The following is a 20,556-nucleotide window of genomic DNA, read 5'->3' as shown; positions in this document are numbered from 1 at the left end:
GCTGGTCGCACGTCGACGTACTTGACGACGAGCCCCTGCTTCCAGTGCGTCTTGTCGTCCCCCAGCAAGGAGAAGGTGACATCCCCCCTTGCCGATGCCGTGAAGGAACCGACGACGAGCTCCTTCCATTCGTTCACGGGCATGTCCTTGAGTTCCCATGATCTGCGCGAGGTCGAGTTGCCATTGGGCATGCCGAGTCTGAGAGTCACCGGGTGTTCCCACCCGGAGCGTGACTCCAGCATCATCAGGACGAGCACCACCTCGTACTTGGCGTTGGGCGTGAGCTGCGACATGTTGAACTTGCCCTTGATCTCCAGCCAGCACACTTGCAACAGTTCTGGCACTTCAATGTCCTTGTAGTCTTGGCTGAAGGGAACAAGAATTGGTTCATAACTTTGCCAAAGATTGATTTGGATGAGAGTGAAAAACAAATAAAAAGCCTACAAAATTAATTAATTTGGATCACCTCTTCAGCAAGAGCCAGTGCCACTTCCAGTATCTCTCATCGTTGCCCCAGGTGATCTGCAGGTCTCTTGGGTATATGAACAAATCCTTGACCTCACGTCCGAAGCTCTAAGATGCCAAAAAAAATTTTATTAAAGTTAAATTTTTCGATCATAAGTAATGGATTGTGGCAGAGTAATTGGTGGTTGATATCAAGGATAAAAGAAGAAGGAGAGAGAGCGGCACAAAAAGCCACTTCACTTGAAAAATGAATGGCAGTGTGTGAGCATGGGACAGACCTTGAGCTTGAAACCCGCAGCTGCCATCTTTCTCCTCTCCTGGCGTTAGTCTTCCAGTCAGGGCGTATTTATAGAGGCCGAAGAATCTGAGTTGTGTGGATGAAGGCCTTACTCCCATCTTTTCGATATACATATATGTAAAAAATGACCTCATTGGAGCCGTGGAGTGGCTCCATCCCATCAAAGTAGATGATTGTCTGTAAATAAATTAATAATAGGCGACTAAATCTTCAAGTCTTTTTCTATACCTATAGTCTATGCGCACTCCTTCGCTCTGCTATCCATAAATATGCCCTTCATGAACTCGATGTGAGCAAGGAAGCGGTAGAGCACCAGTAAGATAGTGGGTGAAGAGAAACCAAGGAAAATGAAGTCCTCCAAAGCCACTAAAGGTATCGTTAGCTATGCTGATCTCCAGCCCATAGGGGATCTCCATGACATACTCCGCAACGGGTCCTTCATCAACAACAAAACCATGGCAAGTCCCAATTCTAATCTTCCAAAAAGTCTAACTTATAAACTTTATTTTTCACTGAAACTACTGTACATCATGGTGATGATCACATATGTCCTCGTATGGTATTTTTCCTTGTGTGTCTTTGTATCTGCAGCAGGTCAATGAACCGAAAATGTTTCTGTCACCCAGAAGTACCCAAAATTAGAATTCCCATTAATCAGGCCAGAAATTAACCTACTCGAGACCCTCTGCAGACATTCTTGGGCATGCACAACGGTACTCTTCATATTTAGTTTCAGAAGATTTTTTATGCACAGCATGAAGCATGCATGCCTGATCGTTTATTAATTTGCACATATCATGCACGATGTTATTAAATTTTTTTTTGGCTCAGGAATACTTCCCAATAGACCTGTTTTTGCTTAGAATTTTAGATAAACTGGCCGATTTAGTGATTTGAGTATATATATAGTGCTAGAGTTATATATTCTTTAATTTCTCCTTCAATTATTCAGAGGTGCGTGAAGATGAAAGCGAGCAACTTCTCGAGCTTCATGATCTATCCAAGGGAACTGAAGATCACATGGGGAGATGACCCGAGATACTGGCGCTGGCCTTGGTTGGAAGAGTAAGAGCTTCGTATACTCAAATGAACGAGTTAATGCTTTCCAGGTTCAAACTGTCGAGATCTCTTGGGCTGTAACCCCCGAATTTTCTCATATATGGAATGCATGGTTCACAGGGATCTGAAGGTCGAAGTCGCGGAGTTGTTGGAAGTTTGTTGGCTCGAGGTGCATGGGAGCTTCCAGATGAATCATCTGGACCGTGGGCACAAGTATGATGTCATGTTTGTGATCATGATGAAGGATGCAGCGGGGTTTCAAGATGATGCCACCTTGAAGCTCGAACTACCCGATGGTGAGGTGCAGCAACGGAAGGTGAACCTCAATAAGCTGGCCCCCAAGAAGTGGGTCATGGTGAAGGTAGGAGACTTTGTGGCCAAAGGCCTAGGGGAGATCAAATACTCACTGCTGGATTATGATGACCCCAACTGGAAGACGGGACTGCTCATTGGAGGGGCATTGATCAAGCACAGCACCTGATGAGTTCTTTCTCGTACGTAATAGTTGGTGTGCTATCTGAATTCACGTAATATCAATAAAAAAAAAAAAGGATGACAGCATTAATTTCTCCAAGGTGCTTGTCATCTTTTGTTGTAATGCCTTCCACGGGCTTTAATATAATGAATAAACTATTGTCTGCCTATGGGTCTCGCGCCGGGGACTCCGCACGTGCCTGACCATTTGCCGTTTGTTGTTCGCATTTAATTGAAGCCATCCGAGGCATGCGGAAAATGGTACACCGACGGGCTTTTCCCTGCGCCTAGCGTTTCCTGTGGAACAGAGGAGGTAGCGGCTTCAATGAATTGGAGGGAAGTTTTGAGACGTGAAAAGAATCATAATCATACAAAACCTGCGGCAAAATATTCGATGAGATCCACTCGATTCTAGCTTCAGTTCCTTGTCCCTGAAAGCATTAAACGTAGGCTCTCTCTCTCCAATAATATTGCATCGTTCATTATATTATTCGTGTTTATCAGTGGGGTACACGATGACTGGTGTACCATGATATCATATTCTAGGGCTAGTTCACCATAGTGTACAAAGATGGAGGTCAGATGGTTGTCTGGAGAAATATTGGTACATATTGAAACCTGGATAGTGGCAATTCCACCATGTTTTTTTTATTTCGCTAAGTTAAAAAGAAAAGAAATCTCTGGAATCCAAATAATACAATGTAGTGAGAATTTTGAGCAGTGAGAAGATGGCTGGGGAAGATTTAGTTCCCTTCCATTTATCTCGCAAGAGAAGAGGAGAAAAGGGTCGATCATTGAGGAGGTCCTTGTCCAACCCTGTGCCTAGCTAGCATTTGCTATCCTGTATACGGTGTTCCATTAGAATTGCATGATGTTGAGATCTTTAATTTGTTGCTTGTCCTGCTTTAAGTAATGCCCTTCAGCAGTTTCAGTGAATAAAAGAAGTGCTAGGATTTGGCTCTGCTTTGCGTGTACTTATTTTAGATTACTGAAGGGCGTCACAACAAAAACTGATACTTTCAAATTTCATATACCGACAAAAAATATACCAAAAAAAAAAAAAAGAGAATACCAGTCCAATGATATAACAGAGAATTATACTAAGATATGCACTTGGAGAGCCAAAGGCAATGGATCTTTTCATGAACAAGAAACTGACTGAGGGACATTTTCGGAAAATTTCAGTTGAAATATGGGTGGAAAGAAACAGAAGAATTTTTCTTTATAATTCTTCCTTCATCAATTCAATCATCTCTTCCATAGTCAGCAAGTTTGGAGTGCTATCACCTCGAGCAAGAATGACTTTTCTCGTTCCCAGTTCCTCTCCGGATACTCAACAACCTTTGCAACTATCTCTTACATCAGCTCTTCTCCTTGCAATTTTGTCTATAACGTTTTCATTCTATATTAATGTTTAATTATGGAAAATTAAACTATGGTGGATCGGATTGCTAGCATGTCAGATTGAGACATCGATCCGATTGGAGAAAAGAAAGAATTTTCTCAACTTACTCAACTCGAATCTTTAAAAAAGATTTAGAAAAATTAAAAAAAAAAAAGATGAAAGTAGGGTCCAAATCCTTTTTCTTTCATTAATGAGCAATTGAGACACAATCTCTATTTATAATAGTAAGTAAGGTCCATTGTTGCATAATTCTAATTGAATTTCTTTCTTAGTTTAAATATGACTTATTTTTCTAAAATAGATATGACTAGAAGATATAAATATGGAAAAACTAAAATTCTATAAGAGATATATTTCGACCTTTGCATCAACTATGCCTTTATAGTTCCAATTAATTATTCCAGGATTGGAAGATACGTTTGATTAAATTTTTTTTTGAAATAAAATTTTTGATTTGATCAAACATTTTGGATCAAAATGATGAAATTTGAATATGATCGTGTGGTATCCGCACCCTTCGAGAGGAGGTGCAACATAGTGGAGATCAAAAAGTTATCTATTTTTTTAAAAAAAATCATCTCAATTGGATGTTATATAGTTAAGTTATAATCTAAAAGTTTGACATACGATTTAACTTCCAAAATCATGAATCTCACTCGTAAACCCTATCTAGCTTTATTTATAGTGATCAAAGTGGTTCATATAGAGTCTGATGATCCTTCTATATCAAATAAATATGGCTGATTAAGGAAAGTAAAATTTGTGTATAAGTAAAAGGACAAAATTTTGATGGAAATATTGAAAAGAAATAAAGCATTGAGAGAAAATAATAACTCACAAGTAGAGAAATAAAAGTAAAGAGATTGACTAGGTAGGAGAAATGTAGCAATATATACTGGTAATTTGTTCTCCAAAATGGAATAGCCATTGCAGTATAATATGTGTTGCTTCAAGCTCGAAATTTGAAGTAGAGTGAATCGGCTTGGGCGAGATAGGGATGGAGCAATCTTTACGATCTGGCAAAAACTCCTCCAATCATCAAAAACAGTCAAAAAATCAGATGGAGATTCTTCGATTTTTAACCTTCTGATGCTTAAGTCAGTCCGAGTCTTGAGAATAGAAGTGCAAAAGAGTAGAAGTGCAAAAGAAATTGGATAGAACTGGAGGAGAACTGGGTAGGAGCCAAGAATTTGGCTTAATTTCCTACTGACAAAATTTTTTCTAGTTTTCGAGAATTGGACTTACCGATGGAGGATCTCTGACCCTCTGACGAGGTCGTTCTAGAGTTTGTTAAGCCATTAGAAGAGTTTGTTAGGTGGTTAGAGAGCTGCCTGTAAATGAACTAACGTGCAGTTGTACATACAGACTGGACATGAGATTATGGTCTGACCAGCTGTGGTCTGGTAGAGAAAACCACTATGGGCGTTTCGAGAATAACTAAGTACGTCATGAGAATAGTTCACTTCGGTAGAAGATCAGGATAAAATAAGGACGTCATGTTTCAATATAGAGGAGAATAGGGTTCAGGTCGGCATATATCCGACCTGAACATTTCTGTCAGAAGAGTCATCTGAAGTGTAAGGATGTCTTTTATACAGATCAGTAAAATATCAATCTGAGTTCGGTTCACAGGTAAGTGGCTATGCTGGGATTCGACGCCTTAAGATTTATATTTTCTTGATCTCGTACGATGATGCCACATATTTCGAAGATAGTTTAATGCACCAACACTTTGCCCTCCACTTCCTATGTCCGATTTGATAATTTTTTGATCGGACTAAGAAGTAAGAGTATTTTCATAGAGTTTTCACCAGTTTGAAAAATATTTGCCATGAAGGCTGGATTTTACTAGTCGAGATGTTTTATTTCTGATTAAATCTTTTTTGATTGGGATATCAATTATCCAGAAGATCTCATCTCCATATTTGCTCTGACTTGATTGTTTACCGACTAGAAGATCTTATCTCCGCTCTAGAATTTTCAGTCTGATTTTCATCAATCAAAAGATCTTATCTACGAATTTGACTTTTAGATCGATTTTTTACCGATCAGGAGATATTATCTCTGTATCTGAATTTCGATCTGGCTATCACCGGCTAGAAGATCTTATCTCTAAATTTGACTTTTTATTTAGTATTTAACCGATCAGGATATCTTATCTTCATATTTTACCTCAAAATTTTTCGGACGGATGTCATCACTGTCTGAAATAAATGTGCCACATCTCGAGAGCAGAAAAATTAATTATTTGGTTGAAAATGAAGGGATTTGACCTTTCAACAAATAATCCGTCGTATCTTCTCTCATCATTGCTTGGACGAGCGATTTGAAAATATCCAATAATAGTGCAACAAACATCAACGCTCAGTTGGTTTATCAACTTAGCCTCTCCCTCTATGAATATGAACTGTGGGGCTCCTTTCATCTAAATACCACTCTGTGGAAGTACACAGACATAGTCTGTGAGAGTACACAGATTCCTCCTTGACTAGACTAGGAGTACACAGATTTTTCTTTGATTAGAGGAGCTATATTGTGGTGTAGAAGAAAGGACATCATTGTCCCATATTGATTGGAGTCAAAGGAGAATCTAATTTATATAAGAATGGACCATCCTTCCCACATGAGGCACCTTTTAAAGAACAAAATCAAGAGGCTCTAAATAATAAAGGTCCACTGAGTCTAAAGATGATCATGAGTCAAAGCGGATAATATCTCACGTGCTGAACTATGAGCCCTTGACTGCAACAATATGTTTGATGAGTATTTTATAAATGTCTTAACACAAACTTATTTCTCTCATTTAAGAGAAATGCCTATGGAATGAAATATCATGCAGTATCTAGTAATTGTATTTTCAAATTAGTTTTTCCTGTATACAGTTTTCAATGAATTTGCCAGGACTGGATCGAGTATTTGGCACCCATGCTCGAAAGAAGGTCACGCATTGGAATTGGAGATGACTGGCTAGTGAAGAAGACTCTATGAGAGCTTATTTTCAGGTGTTCAATTGATAGCACAGAATTGATGAGTCATCTAGTATATACGAGGTAAAATGTCAAGGCCTACATTATCGCCATAACCTCATGCCCCAATAACTTTCGTGTGATGTGATTAAGAAACCAACCTTTCACGAGGAAACTTTATATAAGAGAAAGATGCAAAATAATGTCTTTTTTTTCGAGCTAATGACCTACAGAATTGGAAGAGAACTTGTGCTTTGTGCTACAACAAAACATTTTGGGGCTTAAGAGCCTCAGCCCAAATTTTTCTCAAAGCTTGATTCAAGACCAAATGCTATGAAGTTCATGCCAACTGATACAGATGGGAAGCGGTCTTTCCTTGACTGAAGCCAACGTATAAAGAACTTTGTTCCGATCCAGGGTATTCTCGGGATCAACTTGAGCTGGCATTTAGGAAACTTTTATCCTTAATGCAGTTGCCCAATTTACACTAGTTAGAAAAATCTTGGAGTCCGCATGACAGCCTGCTGTAAAAAAATAAAGAAGAAGGTAACGATATATTTTTCTAAATAAAGCAGAATATAATCTATGTATTTTGCCAAATAAAATAAGGCCAGCAACTTAATTCTCTAGATTTTTTACGGCACGTTCGTTCTCTCTGTTATTAGTTTTTGACTTGAGTGAAAGAGGATTTCTGCTGGAGTTAACTTTGATCGGGAACTGATTTTGCAGGTTGAGCTGCCACCACCTAGCGCCAAGCTGTATCTTTTTTTCAGCCGATCCGATGTTAGTTAGAAGACTAGCGGCAACACCAGCCTTGTACGCTCCAAATTCGGTGTTGGTCCATTCCCGCATTGAAAGCACAGGATTGGTCTACCGCGAGAGAGAGAGAGAGAGAGAGAGAGAGCTGTCATCTGAGCCCATGTGGCGCACATGTATAAGCTACTGCGATTTTGGCAACTAGCGACCTAAACCGGTCCTAGGTTGGATTTGTTTAACTTTGATTTCCATTTGCCCAAGCCTCTTCACAAAGAGTGGAGCTAAACTCAACAGAGCGTCCAGGTACAAACGGATCCGGCCCTGGGCCGGCTATTCAAGAACCATTAGGATTTTAAAGTGTATGATGCAAGGAATTGGGTAAACATAGGACGCATGCATGTGCGTGCCTTCTCGGGGAATATGCCGTTTGCAGTTCCCTCTCCCAACATTTCCAGTCAGACGCCCAAACAGCCGTTCTTTGCGGCCAAACCACCACCCTCAATCTCTCCTACCCACTTTCTAATAAAACAGCCGCATCCTCACTTCCCCCTCTCCAATCCCCACCATCTCCCTCTCCTCGCCTCAATCTGGTATGCTCTCTCTCTCTCTCTCTCGATTCGTTTTTCCCCCAATGCCTTCCTCCTTTGCCTTCTAATCGTTTTTTAGGTCAAATGCCTGTCGTGATTCTGTTTGTCTTTGTTTCGAAATGAAGTAAAATTGAGTTCTCTGTCCTTGTTATTTTCTTTTTGGATATCCAATAACCGTGATGAATGATATTGAGACACGAAGAATTTCCAATGATATATCGAATCAGGTCGGTTTCATATTTCGTTATTGGATCATATAAGATAACGTGATGCCGTGCTAGATATTCCATTATGGTCATAAAACTTATCCCAGCACTTCCTCAACATCTTTTGCGTGAGTTATCGGGTGTTATAGGAAAAGAATCAAATCAGGTTAGTCCTGTTATTGGAATGAATTAGCGTCCTGTAAGTGAAATATCTGCTTCAGGCTGCCGCTGGATTCCCCTTAACTGCCAGCATAGCATTGTAGATGTCTTGTATTCATTATGGAACATTTGCATGTCACTGAGGTGAATTTGGTTTGGATCGATCTTTACTATGATTCACCAAGCCAATAGGATGGACCTCAGCATACACCTACTTATGGATCCATTAAGCACTAATTCTGGAAAAGTTTCAAGCCTTGTTTATGTTCCATTGTACATGTCATGGGCATTTTTTTTTTTGGATAGATGAGTTATGAGATTTTTCAAGTTCTTGTTATAATGAAGCTGTACTTGATAAATTCAAAGGGCTCAATTACGCAAGCTGCTCTTGTGGATAGCTAGCAAAGAGACTAAATAAAGCTTATGAGATGGTATTGTTTACCAATATGATCCATGTGAACCATTAACATATTCCTGGTTTGATACAGTATTATTGCATTAAATTGTTTCTTAACATTTGGAATAATATTTCTAAGGTGTTGCATGCCTCTTAAAGTACCACTTCTGGATACGTTTTGTGAGGATTCTTCTCCTTTTTCTTATCATGCATCCTTTTTCTTTTTTTTTTTTTTGCTGTACTTCTATTAAAACCCTTTCAAATCAATTAAAATTTGAAGATTTTTCACACAATTTTGTGATTCATATGTCATGAGAGTGATGTTGCACGACCATTAGGTCAGTGCAGAAACCCAGTTGCTATTGTATCGTCTATATATTCAATTTATTAGGGATTGTGTATGATGAACCCTTCTCGGAGCCCTTGCACACTTTTCAGAATACCATTTTCTTCTTCCATTTTTTCAGCACATAAAACAAATTTGGCATCCACTTTCACTTCAATTAATGGAATAACCTAAATTGAAACGTCAATTTCTCTAGAAAATTTCTCTAATGCAGCGACCAGGTGTTACATATGATTGATGTACTTGGGAATTTGACACTCCATCATATTAATTTGGTTTGATAAATTATTTCTCATGGAAAAACAATTAATATAATGTCAGTTATAACTTACCATATTCTTTTATCTTCTTGATATATGGGCCCTGAATCCACTCACTTTCCTTGTTAAATGGTTTAGAATTACTGCTATTTATTGTATCAAGAACAGGTGAAAATCATACAATATGACTGTCTTCATTGAAGTTCCATTTTGCTGTAAATACATCTTTTCTTCATCTCATGCATAATCCTACTATCAAATCTAACATCGCAGCTGATGCAACTACTGTGACTTCTCTCTATGCAGAATCACATACATAATTTAGAGGTTCCTTTCTGGTAAATGTTGGCTACTGTATGAAGTGCTTGAAGCAGTACGAACCACTAAAAGGTTGTTCAATGGGCACAGACAGGCAGTCTAGTATTCCGTTGTTGGATACGCTCAAAATGGAGAGAGTTACGACGATCTTGACCCATACATACCCTTATCCACATGAGCATTCAAGGCATATTATGACTGCCGTAGTAGTGGGATGTCTGTTTTTCATCTCATCTGATAACATACATACCCTCATACAGAAACTGGACAATAATATTAAATGGTGGTCCATGTATATATGCTTGATTGGGTTTTTCTATTTCTTTTCATCTCCATTTATTGGCAAGACTTTCAAGCCAAGTTATTCAAATTTCAACCGCTGGTAAGTAATCCTCTCGAAAACAACATGTCTCTTTTGATTGTTTTATTCATTGGTGGTGAAGTCTTATTTACACAGGGAGATTTAACCTGGACTTAAATGTTGAAACTGTTTGAGGAAAAATATCTTATTTTTGTGAATTAACGATACTGCAGGTACGTTGCTTGGATCTTTGTAGCAGCTCTGTATCATCTTCCCAGTTTTCAATCTATGGGGGTGGATATGAGGATGAATCTTTCTTTATTTCTTACAATATTTGTTTCATCTGTCCTTTTTCTTATAGTGTTCCATATTATATTTCTTGGCCTCTGGTATGTTGGTCTTGTTGCTCGTGTTGCAGGAAAGAGACCAGAAATTTTGACCATTATCCAAAATTGTACAGTAAGTTTTCTGGATATATTTGAGCTGCCTTTCAGTGAAATTCTCTTTCGCAATTTATTGTCCATCATCTTGACTGAAATCTTGCCTGATGTTGCCCCTGCCTTCCCCAAATGCAGGTCATAAGTATTGCATGCTGTGTATTCTATAGTCACTGTGGTAATCGTGCTTTTCAAAGAGGCAAATCTTTTGAGCGTCGAAATTCTAGTTTGGATTCCTTCCCATTTTGGGAAAATGAAGATGGAAACACTTGGATATCAAAGTTTCTCCGCATGTATGAGTTGAAAGATCAAATCTGCTCATCTTGGTTTGCTCCAGTTGGTTCTGCCAGTGATTACCCTCTTTTGTCGAAGTGGGTCATTTATGGAGAGGTATGATGCTTTTTTTGTCAGTTCTTCATTTGACCTCCACCTATCATTCAAATGTCAAGCATCAAGTTTTTCATATCAATCCATCCATTTCCTGCTCTAATTATGCACTTTTCCAGCTAGTTTGCAGTGGATCATGTGCTGTACCTTCAGATGAGATATCCCCCATATATTCATTATGGGCAACGTTTATCGGCCTTTATATCGCTAATTATGTTGTTGAGCGATCATCTGGGTGCGTTTTTAATTTTGAATTTCTAGTAATTATTTTTTATATATCTTAACAGTTCAAAAATATTATATGCAAGAGATTCTTTTTCATAAACATTTTCATATATCAGCTTGATATAGGAATGGTGCCAATGGACCAGACATTGGCCCAGATGTTCCGAGTTTCAAATCAATCTGGCCTTTGGCCTGGTCCAAAATAATGAAATTGCCCTTGGCCTAGGAAATCTGATGCCTATCCCATTATGACCCCTTTAGCACAAGTCATCTTGTAAAAAAGTCCATTTTTTCCATAACCACCTTGATCTATAATTTATATCTATATTTGACATTACAAATATTTGTTTCATAGTGCGAAAGTTGATGTTTTTGGGAACTAGTATCCTTTATTTGACTTTCTAATGATGCATCATACGGACTTGACAGATGGGCCCTAACTCACCCATTATCAGTACCAGAATATGAAAGGTTGAAGAAACAGATGAAACCTGATTTCTTGGATATGGTGCCTTGGTACTCAGGGTAGGCGTTCACTAACTGTAGGTCATTTTGATTTTATGTGAAAAGTTCAAAGAGGTGCTTGCATCATTGATGGCTTCATGTTACAGGACATCAGCTGATTTAGTCAAGACAGTATTTGATCTGTTGGTATCTGTAACTCTTTTTGTGGGTCGATTTGATATGCGCATGATGCAGGTATGCTTGCAATTGGTCCAGAAAATCTGCATGAAATGGTTATATCAAATTGTTCTTTAATTACCAATGAGAGTCATGTCTTTGCTCCTGTCTCATGTTTGTCATGAATGCTATGCTGTAATCAATTCGTATTATATCTAAGCTTAGTTATTGGAACATTGGAAATCTTATTTGTTGATTGAATAATTTTTACTTTTGTCAAATTTTTTTATGGTCAAATATTTCATTTTAATTTTGTTCTTTGTAATTATTAGTGTATTACTTTCCTAATTAATTATCTTTGGGACTGGAGTGTCTTGAATATAGAATGGTCTTCATGGTGCATTTATTTCTCATAACTTTACTTGCTCTTCTGCAACAAGGCTGCGATGAACAAGGTTCCAGATGAAGCTACAAGTGGTGACCTATTGTACGATGAGTTTAGTGAAAGAGACAATCTCTGGTTTGATTTCATTGCAGACACTGGTGATGGTGGAAACCCATCCTATGCAGTGGCTCGTTTACTGGCCCAGCCTTCAATTCAACTTAAAGTTAGTGATTCCATGCGTACATTTCCACGCGGAGATTTGCTTATTATTGGAGGGGATCTTGCGTAAGCTGGTCTTCATATTGATTTGTGATATTGTGAATGATATCTATATATTAATGCGTGCATATGCACTTCACATACACCCATACACACACGCAAAATAAATGCATATGTACATAATGGTTTTCACATTAATTTGAAGTTCATGTTGCATATGTTTCAAGCAATTATTTTGAATATTTGGTAGATAAAATTTAATTTTTTAAAGCTTCGTATTTGTTAGTTTGTTTAATATTGCTGCTGGACCTTAGAAGTTGGTCAAAATAGTGCACTTTCTTATATATAGGGCTTTTCAGAAGAAAGTTTAAAAAAAAAAAAGAAATCATGGCTGATATTTAATTTCACCCTGGCTTTGTCAATTGCTATTGAGTGGAAGTGTTTCAATGATAATTCTGTCAACATGAGGCAATTAGTGTTGAAATCGTAAAGAACAATTGTGGTGGGTGGGGGGCTGGACATGGGAGCCTGTTGCACCTTCTTGGTTACGCCATTCGTTTGCCTCATTATATATGAAGAAATCAAATATGGTCAGTAAATGCTCTTGTAACTCTTATATACAAGTATTATTGGATGACAGTCTTTTGTAGAATTCTAAATTATGACAAATCTACAAAGGATTGATTGATTGTGGTCAGTAAATGCTCTTGTAACTGTTATATACAAACATGGACTCCTGTCTTTTGTAGAATTCTAAATGATGACAACTCTACAAAGGATTGTTTGATTGTGGAGGGCAGGTGCATCATATTGCAAATGGGAGAACTTCACTTGAACCCTTAACTTAGGGTCTTTAGTGCTGATGCCTTCCATAGTAAATTACTACTGCTATGCTAAACAAATAGATGGAGGATTGACTAGTTGACGCTTTCTTGGTTATGCCTTTCTGTTGCCTCATGACTTGAGGAAATATAATATGATCGGCAAATGTTCTCTTGAGTTTTTACACAAGCATTTTTGTGACAGCTAACTTTTGGCAGGATTCTTAGTGATGACAACATTACACTGGATTGTTTGATTGTGGAGGGCATGTGCATTATATTGCAAATTGGAAAGCTTTTCCACTTAATTCCTTAACTCAGGGTCTTTAGTGTTGATGCCTTAGTAAATTTCTTCTGCTATGCTAAATTAGAAGATGGATGATTGATTAGTCGCTCAGAGGATCTGAAGTTAGGGCTCGTGCCAATTTTCCCATTCTTTGTGGGAGGTGTAAAGAAATATAAATCAGAGTTTGGACAATTTTGAGCCTGGATCCTATATGAAAGAATACGCCATATTATGTCTCCTTGGCATAAGGTTTCTAATTTGCAGACAATAGATTCTGGTGAAATTTCTACTTCCCGTTATTCCCCCACTTTGCAGAAGTGTTTTTCATTTTCTAAGAACGTATTACTCTTCTACCACCTGACAACATACAAAAGTAAATAGATTTTTACATGTAAGGTTTTATGTTGAAGAATGAAGAATACTACCTTGGATTCTTCTTCTCTTAATTGTTGACAGAAAGCAGGACAAAATTTACTTATATATGAATTTCTGGATGCATATCTTGTTTTTGATGCGTGTTTTAACCAAAAAGGGGAATTGGCAACTGTGGTTTATGCCTGTTTTGCTTTTGGTGCATGAATATTTTAAGAAAAAAGTGAACTAGCACATATGGTTTTCTTTGAACATCATTTACTACTACACGCGTGTTGTTGCTGTTTATTTGAAAGCTGCTCTATTTGCATAGTGAATTCTGAATTATGTCATAGGTACCCTAACCCTTCTGCATTTACATATGAGAGACGTCTTTTCTGTCCGTTCGAGTATGCACTGCAGCCTCCACCCTGGTATAGTGCTGAACAGATAACAATAGACAAGCCAGATGTTCCTTCTGGAGTGCCAGAACTGAAACAGTATGATGGACCGGAGTGTTTCATAATTCCTGGAAACCATGGTAAATTTCACATCTAAAGTTGCATAGATTATGTACAAGACATGCACTCATACACATGGAAGACGCAATACAAATATCCTGCTGCATGAATCCTGGCATTTTAGGTTTGCTTTGAAGATATTTTTTGATGTTCAGATTCGTTAAAGCTTTTTTCAGTGATGTTGTCAAGGGCCATTATTGATTTTTGGGTCTAGGCTAATATTTCGTTATTCACAGACTGGTTTGATGGTCTGCATACTTTTATGAGGTATATATGTCATAAGAGCTGGTTGGGTGGGTGGTTTCTGCCTCAGAAGAAGAGTTACTTTGCCTTGCAGCTTCCCAAGGGATGGTGGTTATTTGGTCTTGATCTGGCTCTTCATGGTGATATAGATGTATACCAATTCAAGTTTTTTGCAGAGCTATGTCGATACAAGGTTTTGCTACCTTAGCTCACCCACATTGTTTTAGTTAGAATGACTGTTTCTTTTATTCATGTTGCACATTCTAACAAGAGTTATGGTCTGCTCTGTATATGCAGAATGTGGCTGGAATCTTCTAGGTTTATATATAACATTTGTTGTCTATTTCATCATGAGAATTTTTGAATTTAGAAAAGTTATAATTTATAATTTTTGGCTAAGTAGAATGGTACTTAATACTCAATCCATGTTATGAATAGCAAGTTATAGCAATTCAAGTTTAAACAATTTCTCCTAGGCGTGGTTTAAATACCATGGAGAGAGCACCATCATGATGTTATTCTTTGTATTTGTGCTCATTTTCAAACTAGTTGGCTCTGATGAGTAACATTTGTCTCTCTAAACTATTGGCTAACAACAGTTAATTAGTTTCTTAAAGTTTAGCAGTCATATGTCAATTGTTGGAGCTAAGAAATACTTGCAAGGTATGTCAATTCAGAACCGGTTCAGTACCATATTGACACTTGGTACTCTATAGCATGCCTGTTCTATACCGGTATGCCATTTTATTTTTTTCTTATTTTTTGAATTTTTTTCATCTTCAAGGATTAGTTCAACGATTGTGCTTGTTTGAATTATGATTATGATGTTACTTTGATGCTTTGTCATGTCATATTAGTCTCTAGCATGATATATGATTGATAAATGCACTTGTAATATAATTGAATGCATGAGTATGTATAATTGGATATATATATATATATATATCATGGATTTGAAGTACAAAATATGTACTGACATATAATTCCTCTTAGAATGTTTATATTGCTTGTAGATGTTGGGATCCTTATCATAGTCTAGGCCTGGGATTTGACTTCGGCCCGGAAAATCTGCCCATCTTGTATCCTATAATCCAAGCCTTTTGGATTGCCACCCTGATACTAATTATGGAATGGTTCGATACACCCCAAACTGGGTGGTTTGGGATAGGGCAGTGAATGTTACTTATTTAACAGCATTATCTGGAGGGTGGCATCATCTAACCATGCTATAACAGATTCTTGCTTTTCACATTAATAAAAATATTATAGTCATATTTGTGAATTTTTTAAGAAAAAATTACTATCTTTAGTTGAAATGTGTTAACTTCATATAGTGTATGTGTTTGTCACGTTCAGTTTATTTGATGAAAAATATGATGCCTTAAAATACCCCGTCATAAAGAACTAAATTTGTTCAATTTAGTTGTAACTGATAACCTCAGTGGACTGCTGTAAAACCGTTTATTTTCCTGGCATATGGGTGAATGTTGCTAAGTGAATGTGTTTCTTTAAAAGCCTCTAAAGATGGCAAAAATCTTGCAGATTGGCGAAAATGACAATGTCATTGTGATGACACATGAACCAAATTGGCTTCTCGACTGGTACTGGAATGAGATCACTGGGAAAAATGTCTCTCACCTAATATGCGATTACCTGAAGGGAAGATGTAGACTCCGCATGGCAGGAGACTTGCATCACTATATGCGCCATTCTATTGTTCCCTCAGACAAGCCTGTTCATGTACAACACCTTCTTGTCAATGGTTGTGGTGGGGCCTTTTTGCATCCTACGCATGTCTTTAGAAATTTCAACAAATTTTGTGGAAACACTTATGAGAGCAAGGCTGCTTACCCATCTTATGATGATTCTAGTAGGGTAAGTTAGATTATTCTTATCTGTTTCCATCTCATCCACATAGGTGCAAAATGTCTAGTTAATTATAATGATTATGGTTATTTACCCATATCTAATTGTTGTCTCTTGGTTCGTATTATACCTTTCTTTATGCTTCCTTTTTATTCTTCTTAAATGCAGCAACTAATCTATTTCCAAAAAATGTTGTTTTTAGATTGCATTGGGCAACATTTTAAAATTCCGCAAGAAGAACTGGCAGTTTGATATTATTGGTGGTGTCATCTACTTTATATTGGTCTTTTCTATGTTCCCACAGGTGATGTATATTTACTTTAGTGAATTGTTACTCTGTTAGACCTGTTTTAAGTTTCTAATTAGATAAAATTGGATGATATGTAGTACATTGTTATATATTCCAAGAGTTTTTTTTTCAAGTAAAGTACTTTGCATCTATGTCTTGTTTAAAGGCATGTGTCAAGGTTTGTCATACCAAGTTGTACTGTCTCATATTTAATGGACCATACTATACTAGTAAGGTACTGGTATGGTATCGAGGTTCGGTTCAGTATATGAGCTGAATTGGTCCAAATCAAACAAAACTGCCCCGTAGGGACCTACCTATACTAACTCGGTTTGGACGGTACCATGGCTGGGAGTGAGAATAGGTGTTGGAACCTGAAAGCCTGTCTTGGTATGGGGCACTTATTGTACCGCATTGAACCTAATTGGTAACATAGTGATATGGTTTTTGGTACTAGTTTTGCAAACCTTGACATGGAGTGATCTATGTAGTTTACCATAATTTTTCAATATTCCATCTCTCTGAATGAGATTATAAGAAGCAAGCTCCTGTGCTTCTTCTTTGTACTTCCGGTTCAAAAAACTTTCAAAATTCACTTAAACAAAAGGAATCAATACTTAATTCTCTCTTTTTGCATGTGCTTATCAATAATGGTATTAAGTTACTAAGTATGAATGGCTTAAGCCATGTAATTTGGACTAAGATTACTGTTGATGAAACATTACTAGATGCACTTTCTGATAGAATGTTTTAAAAGCTGCTTCATTATAGTCTCATCTTTAAATATTAATTTGTTTTGAGCTCTGAGTATCTTGTAATTTTCTCTGATAAGCGAGTTTGGATGATGGAAGTAGAATTGCAATTGTAACATTATAAACAGCATATTTTGGTTTAGGGCAAAGGCTGGTTGTTATCATGTCTTCTTCCATACTATTCAACACATGGAGCTACTGAAACTTGTATGTTGTCCAATATATTTTTAATTAGTAGAGAAGGGTTGTGGTGATGCAAGTGTAAGAAGAGCATGTATTTAAGTGTTAGTTGAGAAGGCTGTTGTGATGTGTTTGTCGAATCTGAATTTAAAAAAAAAAAATCCTTTTTTACATAAAGTAGCTCAGATTTAGGTTATATGATTCACAATATTCTGACAACTGTGCTTATGTCAATGCTGTCAGTTTCGGAGAAGGTTAAAAATTTCCTGAATCTTGAATCCACACTTGGGTATTGTAATTTTCAATACATTATGCTGATTGCATTTATTAAGAATGATAGATGTTAACTAACCAACTGACCTACAATACTTAAGTTGATAGAGAAAGGGTCTGTTACGCCCCAAATCCTATACTCGGGTTGGCCATATGACATAGCCACATATTTTCTAGTTTAATTCTAGACTATATGCAAGGCCTGATTAATTTGAACTAGAACATTTAATAGCGAGAGATTAACAATTAGTGCAAACAACATATAGTATCTTTTAATGGAAATTGAAGTTATACAAAATACATGGTTCAGATACATCCAGTATTAGATACGAAAAAACTATTGCTACTTCTCACCAAAATGTTCCAACTCAGCCCTATTTAGCTATATGTTTTGCGGCTTTGAAAAAAAAATGAAAATGATAATATGAGCTAACAACTCAGTAAAGTTTTTCTAAGTACATACACGAGCATAAAAGAAAAAGATATCAAATCTTTAATAGATATATCTATTGAGAAAATAATGGTTCAAATCTCAACAATGAACAATCGAGCATTCATATGCCCATCTCAATACTGATACTAGTATGTTCATCGGGTTTTAAAATATAATAATTCAAATATATACAATATTCCATCAAATAATAGCTCTGCTGTGCTCATCAGATATAATCAAATCAGCAATTCCTTTCAACTAGAATTTCATTTTTAACTATTATTATTGCTGTTAACATTAGTATTAAGCTATTATTATCATTTATTATTTTATCATAATATGCTTAATATGAATCGGATTCGATTTTCTAGCATCTGGAAGGTTCATAGTCACGCTCCTGCTCGTGACTAGCTATACTCAAGTATCATGTTCCTGTCTATGGTGAGGCCATACACAATGTATACCATGTTCTTACTCGTGGTGAGGCCATATTGATAAGTAGAACACGTTCCTACCCGTAGCAAGGCCATATTGATAAGTAGAACATGTTCCTACCCATGGCGAACCCATATTGATAAGTGGAACACGTTCTTACTCATGATGAGGACATACTGATAAATTTTATCATGTTTCTGCTTATGGCAATGCCATTCTGATATCGTGACTAGTTCAGATATCTCGATTTTAAATCCTTACAAATTATTTTTTTTTATTTTACTATTATTATTATTTGATAAATTATTTATATGTACTATATTTGTGCAATTGAGCATAATTTAAGATCATAGATAATTAAGCTTGTAATACATGCAAGTATGTAATATTCATAATTTCTGGCATATGATACCAAATTGATCGTGGCAAAATTATATAGGTGGTTGTGATTAGAGATCCTTGCCTCTAATAATAGCAAAATCTACCCAATGTGCCAACTTGAATCACCGCACACCTAGACCATCCGAGTAACCCCAAATCAACATTCGATACTATGAAATTCAGAAATCATCATCTTTTCCAGTTTAAGTAATGATGACCTAATTATTGGATGTATGTCCTAGAAGTCAATCTTGACTGACACATTTTATATCTCTAGGACATGATTTTGTATTTATTAGGCAGTTATATTACCATTCATGTTTATGTATCTATGAATCATCCAAGAGATTAATAAGATGATACATATTCTAAAAGAGTTAAGAATTTAAGACATGTGTCATTGATGGTTAATTTCTAAATTGCTCTTGATCATAGAATCATCATGGAGATGGTGATTGATTCGGATAGACCAGTGCATGGATTACTTTCTTCGGATAGATGGATCTCGAGTCTGCAGAGTAGAGACACTGGAGCGAGAGTGTAGGTGGTTGTTAGAGAATAACTAGCACTGAGCGTGACCAACACAAGAAGTCACATGGATGTCTGCTCATTCATTAGTGACTTTCTCGATGCTACAGTTGTATGACTAGTCCTTTGACCTGAGATGGCATTACTGCTCGCAGTGAGGCTGCTGAAGTTTGACTGACATATCAACATGGGTCTCAATGAGTCTTTGTAGTGGATATTGACGACAGTTGGTCTACTGTAGGAATGTGGTGTACATCAAGATGGAGATTTATCGATCCTAGTAGAAGGGAGTAGTCCTATGAGATTTAAGAGATTGAGTCCTTAAGTCTATGGCCATAGCAGTATGATTGATTGAAAAGAATTTTTATAGAATCACATATGGACTCAGGCTGATTGAATCTATCATATGATCGATATTGAGGTTTGACGATTCATCCATAACCTGCCATCTGGTCGAGACTCACGATAGAGGGACTGTATCATGCATTAACTGCATCTAGAGGTTCATCTTTTATTCTGCTGAGTTGCCACTATATACTGCTAGGTGTCACTGGTGGATTGTGAGACTCACAAGTATTATCTGGATGATCAATGATATTTGGTGGGCTAAGTTAGAATTGTTCCAATCTATTGAAAAGAGTTTCAATGATATTGTGATAGAGATCACAATATATCTCATTATCAGACAGAATAGAACTTCTGGGGTCACACACAAAAGAGATTTTTGACTGATCAAATGGTTGAATTACGATTATGGATCGTAAGATGATTTGATTATCAATTTGATTGATAATTGATTTAATACAAATATGGCATTATGTAACTTACTAAAGAGTTAGTGAGTTATAGGAGGATTAATTAGCAATAGGATTGCTAATTGGCTCAATTTGATTGAGCAATGGGGTTTGCATCAAGTCCAATTTGAT

The 20,556-nt window shown here is 36.9% G+C and overlaps 3 protein-coding genes across 3 annotated transcripts in view; 2 read left to right on the top strand and 1 right to left on the bottom strand.

The window, feature by feature from the left end:
- On the bottom strand, positions 1–834 carry LOC105056386 (uncharacterized protein PHLOEM PROTEIN 2-LIKE A4; the record flags this gene model as incomplete). The annotated part of the gene is given in 3 exon segments (XM_010938566.3): positions 1–366; positions 467–573; positions 744–834. Coding segments are annotated over 3 exon segments (500 nt in total), but the record flags the coding sequence as incomplete, so codon positions are not given.
- Positions 835–1,058: 224 nt separating this feature from the next.
- Positions 1,059–2,472, top strand: LOC105056379 (lectin-like). The gene is made up of 3 exons (XM_010938554.4): positions 1,059–1,221; positions 1,716–1,828; positions 1,943–2,472. The coding sequence occupies exons 1-3, from the start codon at positions 1,111–1,113 to the stop codon at positions 2,301–2,303; spliced, it is 585 nt and encodes a 194-aa protein (XP_010936856.2). The 5' UTR covers positions 1,059–1,110; the 3' UTR covers positions 2,304–2,472.
- A 5,196-nt stretch (positions 2,473–7,668) lies between these two features.
- LOC105056370 (uncharacterized) overlaps positions 7,669–20,556 on the top strand; it is a 29,604-nt gene continuing 16,716 nt past the window's right edge. The window contains exons 1-12 of the mRNA XM_010938544.4: positions 7,669–8,013; positions 9,685–10,078; positions 10,231–10,456; positions 10,573–10,824; positions 10,941–11,056; positions 11,476–11,571; positions 11,658–11,745; positions 12,108–12,337; positions 14,086–14,270; positions 14,487–14,686; positions 16,036–16,368; positions 16,562–16,663. Coding sequence (XP_010936846.1) covers positions 9,735–10,078; positions 10,231–10,456; positions 10,573–10,824; positions 10,941–11,056; positions 11,476–11,571; positions 11,658–11,745; positions 12,108–12,337; positions 14,086–14,270; positions 14,487–14,686; positions 16,036–16,368; positions 16,562–16,663 — 2,172 coding nt within the window. The 5' untranslated portion in view covers positions 7,669–8,013; positions 9,685–9,734. The remainder of the gene's footprint in view (positions 8,014–9,684; positions 10,079–10,230; positions 10,457–10,572; positions 10,825–10,940; positions 11,057–11,475; positions 11,572–11,657; positions 11,746–12,107; positions 12,338–14,085; positions 14,271–14,486; positions 14,687–16,035; positions 16,369–16,561; positions 16,664–20,556) is intronic.

Source organism: Elaeis guineensis, chromosome 2 (assembly GCF_000442705.2).
Source record: "Elaeis guineensis isolate ETL-2024a chromosome 2, EG11, whole genome shotgun sequence".
NCBI lineage: Eukaryota > Viridiplantae > Streptophyta > Magnoliopsida > Arecales > Arecaceae > Elaeis > Elaeis guineensis.
The sequence above is the reverse complement of the archived record's forward strand: the minus strand, read 5'-3'. Positions and strand labels throughout refer to the sequence as shown.

What these genes read in the sequence shown, in the direction of transcription:
- LOC105056379 (XM_010938554.4), top strand. Translation starts at nt 1,111, where the DNA reads ATGAAGTCCTCCAAAGCCACTAAAGGTATCGTTAGCTATGCTGATCTC. An exon ending in TCATCAACAACAAAACCATG is followed by an intron (nt 1,222 to 1,715) that starts GCAAGTCCCAAT and finishes TCAATTATTCAG; the next exon opens with AGGTGCGTGAAGATGAAAGC. An exon ending in CGCTGGCCTTGGTTGGAAGA is followed by an intron (nt 1,829 to 1,942) that starts GTAAGAGCTTCG and finishes CATGGTTCACAG; the next exon opens with GGATCTGAAGGTCGAAGTCG.